Genomic DNA, 17,994 nt, shown 5'->3' on the forward strand with positions numbered 1-17,994 from the left:
TTTCTTGTCCTATGGGGTTATCAACCATTTAGTACATTCATTGCAGTATTCCTGATTGCTCTTCAATCGTGATACATGTTCCTTCGAATTCTCCTTTAAGCAGGATTTACTTACCTTTTTAAAAAGTTAACTTTGACATTGCTGGTTTGCCATTCAATGATCATTACAAGCAGGAATGACTTGCCAGATAGGGACATAGTCTAGCAAAGTCGTTGTGTGTGTTGGGGGAAGATGCATCTTGCTTTCCCAACTGCCTGCCTGCTGCTTGGGTAAGAAAAGCACTTTGCCTGTACAGTACCTTGATGCTGGCCAGGTAATTCCCTTCCAAGGCTCGAGATCACAGACCGTGGGTAAGATCCCAACACTTGGTATCCTAGAGAGCTAAAGGTCAAGGGACTCGCCCAAACCCAGAGGGCGGTTGTTGTTCTGGGATTGTAACCCGAGGCCTCCAGACTAACAGCACTCAGGTACCTGCTGCAGTTGTAATAACCCCGAGATATTTTGCAGGTACCACATTAAAGGAAAACGCGTGCAAAAGCCCCAGCTGAAGCGCAGATTCGAGCTGCTGCACAGGTCAGAGCCAGCGCTCAGTCGCCCCGCCCTTCCCGCGCCGCCCCCGGCTGTCCGTGTCTGCGGCGCCGCTCTCAATAAAGTTGTTGTTCTGCCAACATGGCGGCGCCCATGAAGCCAGGCCGGGCAGTGTACACGTAAAGGTTTGGGGAACGAGACGTAGAGGAGCTGCAGGCCAGAGCCTGTGAGCAGGTAAATCCCTGCCGGAGCTTAGCTGGTCGAGAGAAGAGGCTACACTGATCCCTCCCCTGGCCAGGAGGACCCGATTTGCTGCGGGCAACAAGGAAGGTGCGGTCAGGGAGAGAGGGTCCTGGAAGTGTGCGCTTGCAGATCTGGAAGTCTCTCAGAACCTGTCTTCAGGATCCCTAAGCCTCAGACCCTTTCGCTAGCTCTGAACCCTTTCCCAGAAACTTGTCTGTCCTCAGGCGATTTTCTCCTTGCTTTCGCGCTCTTTGCCGCTTCCGTGCCTGGCTGCTCCCCAGACTCGGGGTTTGGGCCCCGTCCGGGGTCATCCCTGGCGTCTTTGGGGCCCCAGGTCATTGCCACAGCACGTTATGGCCTGAAGGTCCCTGGAAACCATCTGGGTCCTACTGCCTTATCTGGCACAGAGAGATGAATTTCTAAACAGGAAATAAGCTGCCTGAGGTCACACAGTGAATTAGTAACTGCAAAACACAAAATACGTATTTTAAAAACATGATTTCTTTAAGACAGATTTCCCCAGGTACATTCTTGCTTTTTATCTTGGGTGCACACAAGTGCCTACATGTGCTTGTCTCTTGGGTTCTGTTTCTTTGTCTTTTACTCTGCTAAGTTTCTCTGTACATGATCATCATTTTGGGCGCAGTTCTTATGTCCTCTTTATTCCCAAAAATCTTAACCAAAGAACCCAAGTATGGTCGAGGTCAGGGCTGACTGAAGTGGGGTGAGGTGCTGGGGTTCTACCCGGTGGAAAACTGAAGATACTAGGTTGCAAGCAAGTTAAGGAACTGGGTGAGGCCGAGCTAAGGCATTAAAAGGCCAAGTCTATCATAAATCTGACAGGAGCCCCACATTCACATTTCTTTTATTACACAGTACTCAAATACAATGGCTGTGCCTTGACCTCAGGAAGAGGGAGTGCTCATTAGAGCTTTGAAGGTGGTGTACTTGGAGGGCTCTAGAGTGGGGCCTGGGAAGTAAAGATAGGGAATAGTGCTGAAAGCCAGGAAGTTCTGTAAAAATCTCAGCCTTGGGTACAAACTGCTGGTCCCAGAGGAGACTTCGTGGCCTATTAACACCTGAAGTTATTTAGTAATTGATTGATTGATTGATTGCAGTGCTAGGGATGGAATCCAGGGCCTAGACTATGTTAGGCAGCATTCTCTCTACCTCTGAACTGCATCTCCACTGAGACTTAGAATATATTCTTTGCTTCTTTCTTTTGTTTTGTTTTTGGTGCTGTGTGTTGAACCCATGCTCCACCACTGAGATATCACCCTAGTTCTTGGTCTTTTCTTAAAAGATCTTAACAGATATTACCAGACTGCTCCTGAGAGAGGGGATATCAATTAACTTTCCCTTAGCAGTCTATAAAAAGCAGTCTATAAAAACAACTTTTTGCCATGCTGTTTTAATTGGTGTTCCTCTGATTAGTTTTAAAGTTGATCTTTCCCACATATTAACCCTTTGTATCTCTTCTGTCCTATTTTCCTTTGCTCCCTGCCCCCTTTTGTGGTGCTGGGGATTGAATCCAGCTCCTTGCTCTGCCAAGGAATCTCTATCATTGAGCTACGCCCCCAGCCACACCTTTGCTCATGTTTAACTTTAGGTTTTTGGTATTTCTCTTTTTGTATGTCTCTTTATGGAGTTGAACAACCTTTTGTTGTAATAGTTCTGACAAACATTTCATCTTATTATTTGCTTATCTTGTCCATGACGTTTTGGGTTTGGTTTTTTTTTTTTTTTTTTTTTTGTCTTTTTCCTTTTTATCGGTACTAGGGATTGAACTCACGACTGCCTGCTTGCAAGGCAGGTGCTTATGCCGCTGAGCTAAATCTCCAGCCCCATCCATGATGTTTTTGACATACAGATATTTTATTTTTGAGGCTCAGGTTTATCGATATTTTCCTCTTGAATCTTCCCATTGTTTTTTTTTTTTTTTTGTCTTTTTCCTTTTTATCGGTACCAAGGATTGAATTCACAACTGCCTGCTTGCAAGGCAGGCGCTTATGCTGCTGAGCTAAATCCCTAGCCCCCCATTGGTTTATCTTCGGAATAGAACATCTTGTACCTTGTCAAGTTGGCACATACTTCTCTGTTTTCATCTTATGATGCTTTAAAAACCATTTTGTAATTTTCTGAAATTAGCCATAGTTTATGATGTGAGATAAGGGTATACTCTGAAAATTTTCCCTATTCATTGAATAATCAATCACTTTCTAACCTGCTTGTTCTTTGGTCATTATGAACTTTATGTTTGTTTTTTTTTTCTCTTTAAGACAGGGTCTTGCTCTGTAATTTCAGGCTGACCTTGAACTCACTAGATAGCCCAGGCTAATGCTTGCTTCAAAAGCACATATACTAAAATTATAGCCTAGCCTGGCTTCAGACTCCTGGTGATCCTCCTGCCTCAGCCTCCCAAGTGCTAGCATTACAGGCATGTACCAACACTCGTGGTGTTAAATTATTTTATATACTCAGAGGCGTTCCAGAATTATCAGTCCGTTAGCTTATGCAAAGGGGAGATTCTTAGGGCACCAGGTATTATGTAAAACTTACTCTGATGGTACAGACGGGTGTCATTGTGCGATATGTAGAGTAAGTTTTAGAGACAGGATTAATCCCAGGTTTTAAGTGAAAGAATGACTGTCTTCACGTTGCCCAGATTTCTCTGTCTGGTCTTTGGTGTTTCACCCTCCCACAGGCTAACCAGTATTGTAACCCAAAACTTGGCAGATTGTAGTTTGGGTCAGTTGATAGTCTTATAAATTTTGTTTCCTGTTATTTGTTTCTGTTTCACAGTGTACCCCAGAGCCCTCTCCTTATGGTCTTAAGGGAATGCTTTCTAAGAAAGGAATGACAGAGATCTACCCCTATGCCTTCTCTTGGACATCGTTAGGCTTGCCAAGGTGTAAAAATGCTGACTTAGCAAGAGAACCAAAAAATTTCTGACTCCTAAAGATAGTTCTAAATATATGGAAACCTAAGTCCTAAAAATGAATGGAATTGCCTTCGTTGTACGAAGTGCCTATGTATTTGATTGGTCTTACAGAACTGCTAATATTTAATGAGTTTTTATAGTTCACCATAATACCTGTAGGTCACATCCACAAATTTTAAAATAGCCAAGCCCAACAGATGTTGAGATGTTTTCCCATCTGACTCTTAATCCAGATGGATTAAGAGCATAGATCTGTTATCCCAGTACTAGGGAGGCTGAGGCAGGAGGATCGACATGAGTTTGAAGCCAGTCTGAATTACACAGCGAGACCCTATCTCAAAAAAACAAAACAAAACCCAAAAAACCCAACTTTGGCAGATTCACTGGTAAATGCCGACACTGGTGATATCTCATGTGAATATGAATTCCATCTTTATAGGCCTATAATGACCTTCCTGGGCAACAGTGGAGATTAGGTATCTTTGTAAAACAGGCTGAGCCCTAGCAGATAAATGGAGAACATTTGAGTGTCAGAATCAGAATTGTCAGTGGTTTAAAATGTCAAGTTTATTTTTTTTCTGTCTTTTTTTTTTTTCAGACAGGGTCTTATTCGTAACCCAGGCTGACCTTCAACATGAAGGACCCCCCCCCCCCTAGTGCTGGGATTATAAACTTGTGCCACCACACCCAGCATCTATTTTGTTTTTGAAAGATCTTTTTTCATCTGTTTTTTTTTCCACTATAGAGCTCTTCTGTGCTATTTTATAAGGCAGGAGATTTAGAGAATTTAGTCATTTATCTTAAATATTTGATAAAATCTTAACACTTTCAATAGTGGTAAAAAATGGACTTTTTTTCAGTGAAGTCATTTCTGGGATTCATCTGTGGATGAAACTAATGAAACATTAAGTTCAATCTTGAATTGCATGTAGATATCTTGGTATGCCCTGATGTATGGGTTGTATTCCAAAAAATTATATAGCATTCATCACTGTTACTTATTTATTTCGTTGACCCTGGGGATTGAATGTAGGGTGCTCTGCCATTGAGGTACATTTCCAGCTCTTTATTTTTTATTTTGAGACATGGTCTCACTAAGTTGCCTGTGCTGGCTTTGAACTTGCAATTCTCCTGCCTCAGCATCCTAAGTGGCATGTGTCAACCCACCTGGCTTGTTTCTGACTTGCTTCCCTACTAGTATGTAATTGCTATGAAAGAAAGGGCTTGCTTTTTTTTCCTCTCTCTCTCTCTTGTTCTGTTTTTCTGTCTCTCTCTCTTTTTGTCTTCCCCCATTACTGGGGATTGAACTCGTGGCCTCAGGCACGCTAGGCAAGGGCTCTACCACTGAGCTCCACCCCAGGCAGATGGAGTTTCTGTCTACTGCTCTTCCCCTTGTGCTTGGGACCCTCTATGGACCTAATAGTGCCCTCAATACAGATTTGGTGAATGATTGCAGAGCTAAAGAAGCAGCAGGCTGAATAGTGACCGTTCCTGCCTTAGTCTGTTGGATCTTTGTAACCGTGATCCGAACCCTCAAACTCCTGCCACTGCGGACTCTGGACCTGTTGTGATCCGATCTCTTCTGATGTCTAAGCCTCGGGTGCGCTGGGCTGTGCAGAGAGCTCTCCCGAGGACCAGAGGAACTTCATGGGAAGCCCCTGGAGGGGCCGCAGAGGCCTAAAGGGAAGGAAGGGCCTCCATTGACCCCCTGCACCTGGGAGCTCCCTGCCTGGCCTCGGGCTTTCTTCCCACAGGGGTTTTGTATCTTTGGTGTTTGGGGACACGAGCTGCTTTTATTTTTTCCATTAAAGAGTTTGCATGAACTTATAAAGTATTCTTTTCAGGGAGGCGTCCTCATCGCAGCCGAGGAGAAAGCATGTGCCTGGGAGGGAGTGCTGGGCTGTGCTGACCAGAAGTCCTTGAGGGTCCCTGGCCCCAGCCTCTCCAGCGCCCTTCAGGAAGAAGCATGGGGTCTGCCTGGCCCAGGCTGGGCCTCTGTGCCTCACTTCTGCCAAGGCAGCTGAATGGTGGCTCCAATGTCTTTGGGTGGAAGCGGAAAGTGATTCCAGGATGGACCAGAACCATTTACAGTGCCACGGGCAAGTGGACGAAAGAGTACACGGTACAGACGAGAAAGGCTGTGGAGAAATGGTGGCATCAGCGGATAAAGGAACAGGTCTCCAAAATTTCGGAAACTGATGTAAGTACCGGGGGACTCAGGTCCTGCTGCCTGGGTGTGAGTGAGTTAGGAAGGATGTGGCCCTAAACCGAGTTATTAAGTCTCTTTGTGCTTCAGGATTCTTTTTTCTTTTGAGACAGAGTCTCCTTGTGTGGTTCAAACTAGCCTTGAACTCACCATGTAGACCAGGCTGGCCTAGATATGGTGGTGATCCTTCTGCCTTAGCCTCCCAAGGGCTGGGATCACAGGCATGCACCACCACGGCCAGCACTGTGCTGTGGTTTTCTCCCCCAGCCCTGGTGTCCACCTGCTTCGTGGGGACCAGCATGTGGTGGACAGCAGCTCGCCAGGCCTTGTGGAGCAGCAGGGTTTACTGGGAGGAAGTTCACCTAAACAGCAGCCTAGCAAGTGTGGAGTGTTGCAGGTGGGGCAGCAAACGGAGCCAGCAGGTCTGGTATGACCCTCCAGGGTGGCATCTGCCCCTCCCTCGGCGTGACCCTGGCTGTAGCCTTGTTCTGCTTCAGCACCCTGGCTCGGGTGTACCAGCCTTTGCACTGGTTTGACCTGAGGCTGGGGTCCCCCTGCACTGACAGCGAAATCGGTCCTGACACCTGGCTGCTGGCCCAGAAGCACAAGCTCGGTACCTGGCCTGAAGGAGAGGCACCGAGCATGCGGCTGTAGCTGGTTTCCATGGTTTCTGCCTTCTCTGGAATCAGCCTCACACACGCACATCCCGACTTCTTGATATTGGTCACAATGACAAATGGGAGGTGCAATTTGTGATACGAAGTGGTAAACAGAATCAGAGCAGCATACTCACTAGAGGGTCTGACTTTTCCATTCCCACCACCTCCATGATGATGCGGGTTAAGAGGGAGGCTGGAGCTGAGAGAGGCATCGTCTATAAGGAAGAAGCTGAAGCGATGACAGGGAACATTTCTGTGCTATGTAATCTTACTTTGAAAGCTTAACTTTTATCTGATTGCAAGTGAAAAGCTGCCATGTCACCGTGACCAGAATAACATGCCGAGGTGTACTTGGGAAATAGGCTCTGGGGAGTAGTTTCATTCTAGGTAGACAAGTAAAACATGCTTCGTCTCCCCTTTCAGTTTAGGTTGTAACTCATGACTTCCAAACAGTCTGGAGCTGGGCGCATGGCTTTGTGATGTCTTGTTCACCAGGAGCATAGTTTTTAAAATGAAGTGGAGGGAGACGACTATTTGAGTAATGGGGCGAGGGGTGGCTGCATAAGTGATGCTGAGGAGCCCCCTGCAGGCCCCAAGTCAGGGGTTGGGTTGGGAAGGGCCAGGTGGGCAGAGCGCTCTGGGGGACCAAGCCCGGCAAGGACACTGCGGTGGCTCTAGGACCCACTGTGCTCCAGGCCACCCTGGGTTCTCAGGCTCCCTGCGTTGTTTATCTCACAGGCTTGTTTTGAAATCAGGTGAGGAAATGTGGCCAGACATTTCACCCGCTGAAGTGTTCCATAAATAAAAGACAGAAGCAGACGGGAACATGCCTCATCCTTGTCCCAAACCAAGACCCTGGCGAGTGTGGTGGGCTCTGAGGCATACGCTGTCCCACTCCCTGCAGCACAAGGAGGCTTTGAGGTCCATCCAGGAAACAGTGTACCCCCGCCCCCTCCACCAACTGAGGATCAAACTCACGACCTCACGTTTGCCGGGCAGATACTTATGTTGCTGAACTAAATCCCCGGCCCAGGGTTATTTTTCTTTTCAAAATGGGATGTTAGAAGCCAGACATCTTGCCATTGTCACCTTTTTTTCTCTTCCCCGTGCCTTTGAGGCTTGAACCATGTGCTAGGCCAGCCCCCTGCTGCCACTGGGCTCCATCCTAAGCCCTCTGATAGTTTTTATTCTGAGTCTGACCAGGCTGGCCTCAAACTCATGGCAACCCTCCTGCCTCAACCACCTGAGTGCTGGGATTATAGCCTCCACTTCCTGTTTAGCTGTAATCATGGGTATGTGCGGCCATAATCAACATTTTACAAAAAGACCCCATCTAATGAGCTTTCACCTGTGCCTTTCACTTGATTATCTCCTTAGCTCTGGAATTAATCCTGATACTTCTGGTAGTAGGTAGCCATATCACCTCCAAGCCAGCCCCAGGTTAGGGACCAGTGAGGGTGTGGACAGCCATCCCACACTATCCCCAACACCCTGGCTGGTCAGGAAGAACCTGAGGAGGACCTGCCTACCCTCTCTGGTGGGGTGGGGCCGCATTGCCCAGAGAGCCCCCACCCACCCCACCATCACAGTGGTCCTTGTGGCTTTGGGAGGTGGGAGTCCCTCCTGTAGGTCCCTTCTGCAGGCCATTGCTAGCTGACACAGGGTCTCTCTCTCCTTCTCCAGTGTCCTCTAGGATCAGGCAGGCTGGGGGTGCTGGCTGGAGTTGGGGCTCAGCATGTGGGACCCAGGTAACCGTGGCTTCAGCCGCCAGTGTTAGTGTCTATAGCTGGTGGCCATGAAGACAGGCGCCCTGCGGCCATTGATGAGGACAGGGGTTATTGTCCTTGTTTTGGTGGGAAGACAGCTGAGCCTTGATGGAGACTTAGGATTTAGCAAGACGTCCAGCCAGTGGTGTGGAACCAGGATCCTTCTTTGCCTGGCTTTTGGCTAACAGTGCGGACAGCCCAAAAGGCCAGGAATTGGCCATTGCCTCTGGCTGCTGGCAAAGCCGCACCAGACCAGGAGTCCTGTTCACCCCGGGTTGTGGTGACCCCAGGTGCTTGCCTCCCGGCATTAGCCACAGCTTCAGAGTGTGAGCTAGAAAGATGCAGAGGTGTTTTTCTAAAGTTCCAAAAATAATAGGACCCACTTAGCAAAGCCACCCTCTTCCCACATTTACAACCTTCATTTCCCTTAAAGGCTTAAAGTCTTCCCCTTTTATGTAATTATGAAAATTTCTCTTTCAGTCACATTCTTGCTCAATTATAACATAAAGTCCCCATAATTTCTTCTCTCCTTTCCACCCCCACATGATGGAACTCATTTCATTGTCACAGAGGAAAGTAACTTAATTCACACAGAAAATTAAAAGGCAGGAGCAGGCTGTCAGCCGAATACATTTTCTGCAATAAACAAAAATGTTCATGAATATTAAAGGCCTTGACTAGTGGGACTTTTCTATATCTCTTTTATAAACCTGGCTTTGGGGTTTGACTCAGGTAATATGGAATGACTCATTTGATTTTGCTATTTAATCTTCACTGAGCAAACATACAAAAAGGAGATGAGATGGAGGCCATTGTAATGTGGAAAGCGTTTGGGGCAAGATTGGCTGAATAAATAGAGTGCAGTAAAATAAACATTAGTATAATAGAAAAGTGATTATAATGAAAGAAAAATGTTTCATGTAAAACCTTGAAGATGAAAAGCTAGAAATAGCTTTTTACTATTTGTTTAATGCCCAAAGAACTCTCCCAAGTGGTTTTTCCATATCCCTAAAATTCCCCAAGAAAAAGCAATAGGCCCAATCCAATTATGCAGGAGGAGAAGGTATTGATACCGCAGGTGATTTTTGTTAATTTTATTTTTGCACTCCATGAAAGGGTGAGCTGTTGCACCTGCCTTATGGGCCTGTTCTCAAGCTGAGAGGACTTCCTGTCTCTCTGTCCTGTCGGGCACAGTTTGTTTTTCTTTGCGGTCCTGGGTATGGCAATGTCTCCAGCCCTCACCTCCCTCCAGCGTCCCAGGGCCTCTCCAGCACTCTGGAGGTTTTCCTTGGGGATTTAAATTCATAATTTCTAACTAAAGGGCATGGCCGATGTCCCACCTGCCTCTCTGTTGATGTGAATCATTGTGATCATCATTTCCTCTGCCTCAAAAACTTTGTAATTTTTGTGTGGCCTTCAGATCCCTTCTTTATTCTGTTTCTCTCTCTCCCCACCACAGCATTACTTCCCTTGGCCTTTTTTGGAAGATAGGCAGCACAGAGAATAGCCCAACTCAGTTTTGTTTTTTTTTTTGGTACCACTTGAGAGTGAATCTGCTAAAGGTTTGTTTAATATCTTTGCTGAAAGAAGGCTCTGAACTTGGTCAGAATCTGACTTTTGGTTTCTTCTCCCCTGATTGCAATTGGCTCTGTTCACTTTATCAATCTTGCAAATATTTCTTTTTTGGCGGGGAAAGAAAAACCCATCCTTACACACACATACACAAAAGAAGGATTCTGAGTCTTCTGCTAGCATGTGTTTTTATTACTTTGGGAGAAATAAAGCCTTCCAACAGTCCCATAAAGCCCCAGAGAGAGAGTATGGGCAGAGCAGCAGAACAGAAGGCAGAAATAAATCAAACAGTGCTACATTGCTAACTGCAGCTGGCCTCACTGTCAGCGAGCAGCAGAAACTGTTCCCTACTGCCCTTCCTTACTTCAGAGGACCTCTACATGCATATGTGCACACATACATGCACACATGTACACAACACACACACAACCTAAAAGGACTTTCATGGCCCAGTAAGAGAACCTCCTTATTCTCTGGATAGGATTTGTGAACTTGGCTAGGGGAAATACTGTTTGGTAAAGAGTGCTCCCACAAAGGCTGACAAAGTTATCCAACAGTTACTAAACTCTTTGTTATGGTGTATGTTTAAAAGTCCCCCCAGAGCCTTATGCAGACATGGAGGCAGCTGAGTCTAGTGTTTGTGATTGGTTTGTTGTCTAGTTCTAGGATTGGTGGTGTGAGTGCTGTACCAGCCCAGGGGTGAGTAGCTGGCATACAATATAATGGAGGGAATGAGGCATGCCTTTCCCCTTTTGCCCTTTTTGGTCTTGTCACTTGCAGCCACCATGCACAGCTGCCCCTTAGCTATGCCACCCCGCTTTGGAGTCAGCTGAGTATGGTATGAAACCTCCAAAAACTAAGCTAAATAAACCTTTCCTTTCTTCATTTTGAATATTAGGTATTTTGTCTCAGCAACTAGAGAAAAGTACCCAACACAGAATTTAGTACTAGGAGTGGGGCCATTGCCATGACTGAACTTAGTACCAGGAGTGGGGCTATTGCCATGACTGTACCTGACCATGTGATTCAAGAGCCTTTGGGAATGACTTGTGGGGAGAGTTTGGAAAGTTTGGAGATGTCACTTGAAAGCATGGAGCTGGAACAGCTTAGGATGTTCTGTATGGGAGATTCTGATCAGAGCTCAGAAGATCAGAAAACCAGTAAAAACCATGCTCAGGAGATTTGCAGTGGTTGTTCGACTCCACTCAATGTGTGTTATGGCTTGGCAGAAAGTTTGTCTGTATTTTGCTCATGTCCAGAGACATTTCCTGAGACTGAGATTAAGAGCAATGAACTAATTAACCTGGCAGAAGAAATTTCAAGGCAGTCAAATGTTGAGGTGGTGACATGGCTGTTTTTGGGGACTTTTAGCCAGATATGTGTTGCAAATCAAGAGCAGAGAACCCAGCAGGATAATTTAAAACATTGTGAGTTTGGACAGAAAGGAAGTTCCAGTAAAATGGTGGACTGTAAAGATAGAGCTGAGATCTCAACTGCTGAGAAGGTTTAGAAGAATAAAAAAGATGGCCTGGAGGCATCCAGGGGAGTAGAAAGATGTTCCAGAATGGCAGTGGAGGCCACATGAGGTTCCAAAATGGCAGTGGCCACCCCAGGTGCTAAAATGGCAGTGGCATAGAGAATCTGTTCCTCATGATCATGTTCAGAGTGCCCAGTGATCCAGGCACTTGACCCCTACAGCCAAAAGAGAGAAAAACCTGGCTACTGCTCAGCTGACAGACCTTGGCATCATCCAGATGGCAATGGTTTTAGGCACACACAAAATGCAAGAGATCTGAGGTTAAAAGGGTTTCCACCCTGATTTCAGAAGGCCTAGGAGGCCAGGCAGTGTGCTCCTGAGAGGACAGTGTGTGAAGCTGTGAGGGTGAAGCCAAAGGTGCAGTGGAGACCCCAGCAGTTTGGAAAAGCCAGTAGTGTGGCTTTTCTAAAGAAACGTACAAGGAGGAGCAAAGCCAGCCCAAGAGAGAAGCAGTGGGAGCTACAACCACCAGAAGTGCCGTGGGGATGGAGTCACTCAAGCCTTTTCAGATGCTAAACATGGAACTCCAGGACTTAACGTTTGCCCTGCTGGATTTTGGACTTCCTTTGGTCCTATTCCTTTGTATCCTCCTGTTTGTACCCACTTGAAACAAAAATTTTTATCTTGTACCATTGTGTGCTGGAAGTGTTTAACTTTGTTTTTATTTGTACAGGGCATTAACAGCTAAGAGTTTGCCTTAGATCTCAGAGGAAATTTGGGACTTGAACTTTTCAGCAGTGCTGAAACTGTTAGGAATTTGGCAACTCTTGGAGATGGACTAAATGTCTTTTGTATAAAGGATGTGCATGTCTTTGGGGGGTCAGGGGTGGAATATTATGATTTGTGTTTGAATGTGCTCCCAAAGCCTCATGCAGTCAGGGAGTCTGCTGAGTCTAGCCTTTGTGATGTCTCATGCTGGGCTTGGTTGTATGAGTGCTGCACCCACCTAGGGGAGGAACCGGCATATAATATAAAGGTGGGAAGGAGGTGAGTTTTGCCCTTTTGCTCTAGTAGCCTCTGGTATCTACCACAGCTGCAATGTTGCCCCATAGCCATGCCATCCTGCCTTGGAGCTAGCTGAGTATGGACTGACACTCCTGCAAACTGTGAGCTGAATAAACCTTTATTTTCTTCCTTTTCGGTGTTGGATATTTTGTCCCAGCAATGAGAGAAAAGTAACCAAGACACTCCCTGTTGGGGGTGGGACGCAGAAAGATGATTAGAACACATCTCTGGAGTTAGGGTAGCTCGGTGGTGGAGCACTTGCTTAGCAGGCGCCAGGCCCTAGGTTCAGTCCCCAGCACTGCAGACCAAACCCAAACACAGCCCCTGAGCATGATCAGTGGGTGCCCAGCGAAGGGTCAGCTCAGTCCCTGCACCTTCCCGTTGGAGCCTTACGCATCCCATGCACAATCTCTCTATGACATTCACAGTGCTACTGGGGGAAGTGAAGGACCAAAGCCAGTGGCTAGTGCAGACCTCCTGCCCCATCTCTCTCTGCTGGGACGCACTACAGTCCCATGCAATGCTGCTTTGCCACTCTGATCTGCGTTTGCCTATTTATTCATCACCCTGGGATAAATAAATACCTTGTGTTGGTGAAGACTTTCTCATGGCAGCCCTGTCTCAGTTTACCTGCTGAAAGATAAGCTGGCAGTACAGTGGGGAACTTAGGGCCAAGTGGTACCTCAAGATCTTGCTCTTCCGGAGGGGTCTCAGACTGAACTCAGGAAAGGGTCCCATAGTTAGTGATGTCATAGCTGGGTGATACAGCAGTGGCTTCCTTCAAGTGACGGATGTGTTTGAGCTTCACTTGGAAAAAGTTTTTTAAAGAGCTGGATGGATGCTGTCTTAAAAGAGAAGCTTTTAAAAGGGGAAAATCATTAACGATAAATACGGGTAACCTGGGTAACTGTTGGGCATTATTGAGGATGCTCATTCACATAAACCAGGGCTTTGCATTTTTTTTTTAAACACTTTTGTCCATTCATATAATAAAGATGGTTTTTGAAAAGGAAACTTTGTGTGATTTTTTTTTTTTTTTTTTGGTATTGGGAATTGAACTCAGGGCCTTGCACTTGCCAGGCAGGCGCTATGTCACTAGGCTCCATTCCAGGCCCTGGAAAGGAAACTTAAAATGCTACATTGATACCTTGAGTAAAGTAGGAGACATTAGTACACACGGAGTTCCTAGAATGTGTTTGATGAAGACCCACTGTCGTTCTTTCCTAGAAATCAAAGCCCAAGTTTTACCTGCTCTCCATGTTCCCCTACCCCTCGGGCAAGCTGCACATGGGCCATGTGCGTGTCTACACCATCAGCGACACCATCGCTCGGTTCCAGAAGATGAGAGGCATGCAGGTAAGGATGCGGCCTGCCTCAGGACGGGACTGTCCCAGTGTGTGTTCGGGACAAAAGAAGAAAGCCAGCTTCAGTTCGGATTAGAATGACTCAGAGGATGGTCATGAGGTGCTGTAGAGTGTCCTAACTCCTAAACCCCTAGATTTACTCCTCTAAACCCCTAGATTACTCTGTGTGTGTGTGTGTGTGTGTCCCTGTTGGGTGTTAGCTGGGGATGGGATGAGGTGGGGGCGGAGGAAGGCAGATAACAAACGGGGGTGACACTAATCTCTTCTGGGAGAAGCTCGTCCATCAGTCAGTACAGTCATCATGCAGGGCACAAAGCCAAACATGCAGAGATGGTTCACTGCCCACCTCCATGACACACCCAAGATGACCAGCATGTGGAGAGAAGAACTGCACTTTGGGTCACAGTTTTGGGGCTCTCAGTCCATGGTCAGGTGGACCATTGCTCGCTGGTCTCTGGCGGGGCTCTAGACGGCACTGGCAGGGAGCGCATGGGAGCAGAACTGCTTTCCTCAGGCTGGGAGGGGAAGGGGACCTGCTGTCCTCTTCAAGGCAGAGACCTGAAGCCCTCCCAGCAGGCCCCTGTTAAACAGCCACCACTCTGGGACCAAGCCTGTAACTCAGGTGATGTTTCAGATGCCAGCTGTGGGGCCCTGGTAAGTAGCAAGTGGCACAACAGAGGCTTTGACCTCCTGGTGTTTGCCAAAGTCTCTGCTGGGCAAGAATCTTATCATGGGGAAAATAAAATTTTATAAGAAAAACTGTTTTGGAAGTAAAAGCCATGGAGGGCTGGGAAAGGCATCCCTGAAGAGGGAGCGTGTGATGGGGAGCACAAGTGACACTCACCAGGGGCTTGGGCAGAGGTCTGTCCTGGAAAAAAAGAACTTTTTTCAGAAAGATAAATGTACCTTTTGTCATGACTTCTTCAGCTAGATTATATGATAGGAGTAGGAGCTGGGTGAAATGGGACTCAGAACTTTTGGAAGTGGGTTGGAAGGAATTACTCCAGAGGATGCTCAGGGTGCAGCTCCAGGGGAGTGGGGCGCTGGACTCTTGCAGGCAGTTGATATCAGGAGACACAGATGCTTCCTACCAGGGCTGAAGCCCAAGCTCGGGCTGGAGCGGAGAATTGGGCTGTAGCTCAGAGGTTGAGTGATGGCCTGGGGAGGGAGGGAGGGAAAAAGGGAGGGTGGAAGGAAAGAGGAGGAGAATAACAGTAATCCGTCCCTCCTGGCCTTGTGGCAAGGGATAGTGAGACACAGGGGTCCCGTACTAATCATAGCTGCAATGATTATTTATACCGATAAGATTTTCCCCATGCTGCTCAGGAAAGTGTTCCAGCCCTGCTCTGCCCACCCAAAGCTTGCACAAGGCTGTCCAGGGGTGGTAGAACCCAGCCTCGCCTGCCCTCTGCTGTGTCCTTGGGCACTGCCTGGGCTCCTTTGGTTTAAGCGGCCTCGGTCCCCATGACAGCAGGTAGCAGGGAGGTCCCTTTTGTTCCTTACCTTACTTGCTCTGTTCAGGAGGGCGAGCTGTCTTTGGGGGACCTTGAGATGCAGGTCTGACCAATCTGCCTAGTTATGTGAAAGACATTCAGATTCCAAGAAGAAGCGGCACACTTGGGGACAGCTCATCTGGCTGTTGGAAGTGACAGGGAAGGAGAGAGGAATCTCGGCTCTTTTTGGGCATTTTTAAGCCTGGCCTGGCCCCAAGGGGTGGATAGAGCCCTAGATCTGCCACTGCCAGGCATCAGTGTTCAGTGGATGAATGGCCCAGGCCCAGCTTCGTCCTACGCCTGGGGCCTTCTGCTCTGTTAAACGGAAGTATTGGCGTCCAGGGTAGCAGGCAGGGGCTCAGGGAAGTGCAACCAGCGCGGCCTTTCCCTGGGGCCCTGAGTGGCTGTTCCCGAGTGCAGTCTGATTTTCAGGCACTCGAAATGAGCAAGTAGCCAGGCCACCTCCACAGCTGTCCTCATTTCCTTGAGACCTGGCAGCAGGCGGCACTGCATTGCCCTCCCTCCAGAGGGCGCTCTGCACCAGTCTTGCATCCTAGTTTCTTCCATTTCCTCCACAAGTTCTATTTTTCTTTTCTTTCCATTTCATCTTTGCATCGGTTTATTTGAGGCAGAGTCTCACTCTGTGACTCAGGCTGTCCTTGCACTCACTATGAAGCCCAGGCTGGCCTTGAACATGCTGGGTTCCTCCTGCTTCAGCCTCCTAAGTGCTAGGATTACAAGCAAGCGCCACCATGCTCTGCCATTTTTGCATACTCTTTATCTGCTTAAGAAACTTCTTTTTTCCTGGCATGCTGAGAATTTTTATCATGAGTGGGTGATTTTATTTTGTCAAATGTTTTCTCTGTATCTATTGAGATGGGACGTGATTTTCCCCCTTTAATCTGTTAAGGTGATAGTTTATGTTGTTGTTTTTCTAACTATTAAAACAACTTTGTATTCCTGGGCGAATTCCATTTTTTCATAATTAAAGAAGTATACATCTCTGTATTCGGTGTGTGAATCCCTTGTGACTGAGAGCCACTGAGCTGTCACCTTCCTTTCTTATAATATCCTTGTCTGCTTTGGGGGCTAGCATTGTTCTGGCTTTGTAAAGCAAGCTGAAAAGCATTTTCTCCTTCCCATGTTTTGATAGCCGTGTGTTTTATTATTATTTCCTTCCTTACTTGTTTGATAACATTTATCAGTAGTGGTTTAGATATCTATAGTTTTCTTAGGGTGGAGTTTTAAAATCACAAATTCTATTCCCTGCATGAATATGCAGTTATTTCATTTTTTTTTATCGGTACCGGGGATCAAACTCACGACCTGCCTGCTTGCAAGGCAGGTACTTATGCTGCTGAGCTAAATCCCCAGCCCCTTATGCAGTTATTTCCTCCATCTCTTTCTGTGTCTGCTTTTATTTATTTCGTAGTACCAGGGCTTGAACCTGTGGCTTTCTCACTGAGCTACATGCCCAGCTCTGATTATTTTTTATTTGGAGACAGGGTCTAAATTTCTAAGTTGCCGAGGCTGAGCCCAAGTTAGCAGTCCTCCTGCCTCATCCTCCCACAAGGCTGGGATCGCAGGTGTGCGCCCCCACGCCCAGCTTCCGTGTCTGTTGTAAGAGATGCTTTTCAAGCACTTTGCTCACTGTGCCTCTAATTCTGTTGTCTCCTTTGTTTCTCTACTCACTTTCCTTGTGTAGTCTCATCTACCCCACTTTATTTTAAATATAATACTTTAAAAATTGTATCCATTGGGGCTGGGGATTTAGCTCAGCGGCATAAGCACCTGCCTTGCAAGCAGACAGTCGTGAGTTCAATCCCCGGTACCGATAAAAAAGAAAAAGACAAAAAAAAAAAATTGTATCCATTTCTGATATGGAGGAACGTAGATAAGCAGATACCCAGAAACACTGTCCTGATGCACTGTACAATACTGTTCAATCTGATGAGCTGCAACCCTTACACTACAAAACTGTTAGAGACTTAGTTGTTTTTCTGCAATCATGCTCTCTTCCTTCAGTTCAAAATAATCGATAATCACTGTCCTGAGGCTTGTGTCTTTCCTCTGCTGTCATGCGTTCTCTCTCTCTTTTTTTTTTTTTTTTTGAGATACAGTCTCATACAGTTCAGTCTGACTGTGGACCCAGATTAACCTCAAACTTGCGATTGTCCTGCCTCAGCTTCCTGTGTGCTTGGAATTCAGGTGTGCACCACCACGCCCAGAGTTTTATCTTCATATTTCTATGCTTTTATTCTGTACACTAAGGACACGGATACACTTATTTCCATTTAAGTTTGTGTGTTTTTAAGTTTGTATAAAAGGCACCTTACTAATAAATATTCTGCACATAGTTTTTAGTTACGTTCTGTTTCTGGCTTCCTCATCTGTGGCTCTAGAGTCAGTCTGTCCGCATAGCTGCTGTGTATCCGTGGTACTGATGACTAACTTGCACTTTGCCGGGCTTTCTGAAATTGTCTGCACTTCCCTTATGCCTGGCTCAGCAGTCTCAGCCCTCAGCCTCTCGCCCACCCCTCCCAGAGCCCAGTGCCAACCTCTGCCCACCCTGTCTTGGTGACATTTCTCACAGCTTTGCGTCCTTGACAGGAAGTGGTGTTGTGGACTTTCTCATGTTCGCTAACCTGACACACGGAAATTGTACTGCTTCAGTGTTGGG

General features: G+C 46.9%; 1 protein-coding gene across 7 annotated transcripts in view; it reads left to right on the forward strand.

The window, feature by feature from the left end:
• Positions 1-619: 619 nt before the first annotated feature.
• Lars2 (leucyl-tRNA synthetase 2, mitochondrial) overlaps positions 620-17,994 on the forward strand; it is a 93,563-nt gene continuing 76,188 nt past the window's right edge. For 6 of the 7 annotated variants that reach the window (XR_010051573.1, XR_001202906.3, XR_001202907.3 and 3 more), the window contains exons 1-3: positions 654-858; positions 5,557-5,912; positions 13,685-13,813. Coding sequence is in view for 4 of the 7 variants with exons in the window: in XM_003477019.5 (XP_003477067.1) it covers positions 5,679-5,912; positions 13,685-13,813 (363 nt within the window). In the remaining 3 variants the exon portion in view is untranslated. Of the gene's footprint in view, positions 859-5,556; positions 5,913-13,684; positions 13,814-17,994 lie in introns of all 7 variants that reach the window. The other variant, XM_005006837.4, reaches the window with a different exon arrangement.

Source organism: Cavia porcellus, unplaced genomic scaffold (genome assembly GCF_034190915.1).
Source record: "Cavia porcellus strain 051 isolate PalLab524CR breed Dunkin Hartley unplaced genomic scaffold, mCavPor4.1 scaffold_14, whole genome shotgun sequence".
Lineage (NCBI taxonomy): Eukaryota > Metazoa > Chordata > Mammalia > Rodentia > Caviidae > Cavia > Cavia porcellus.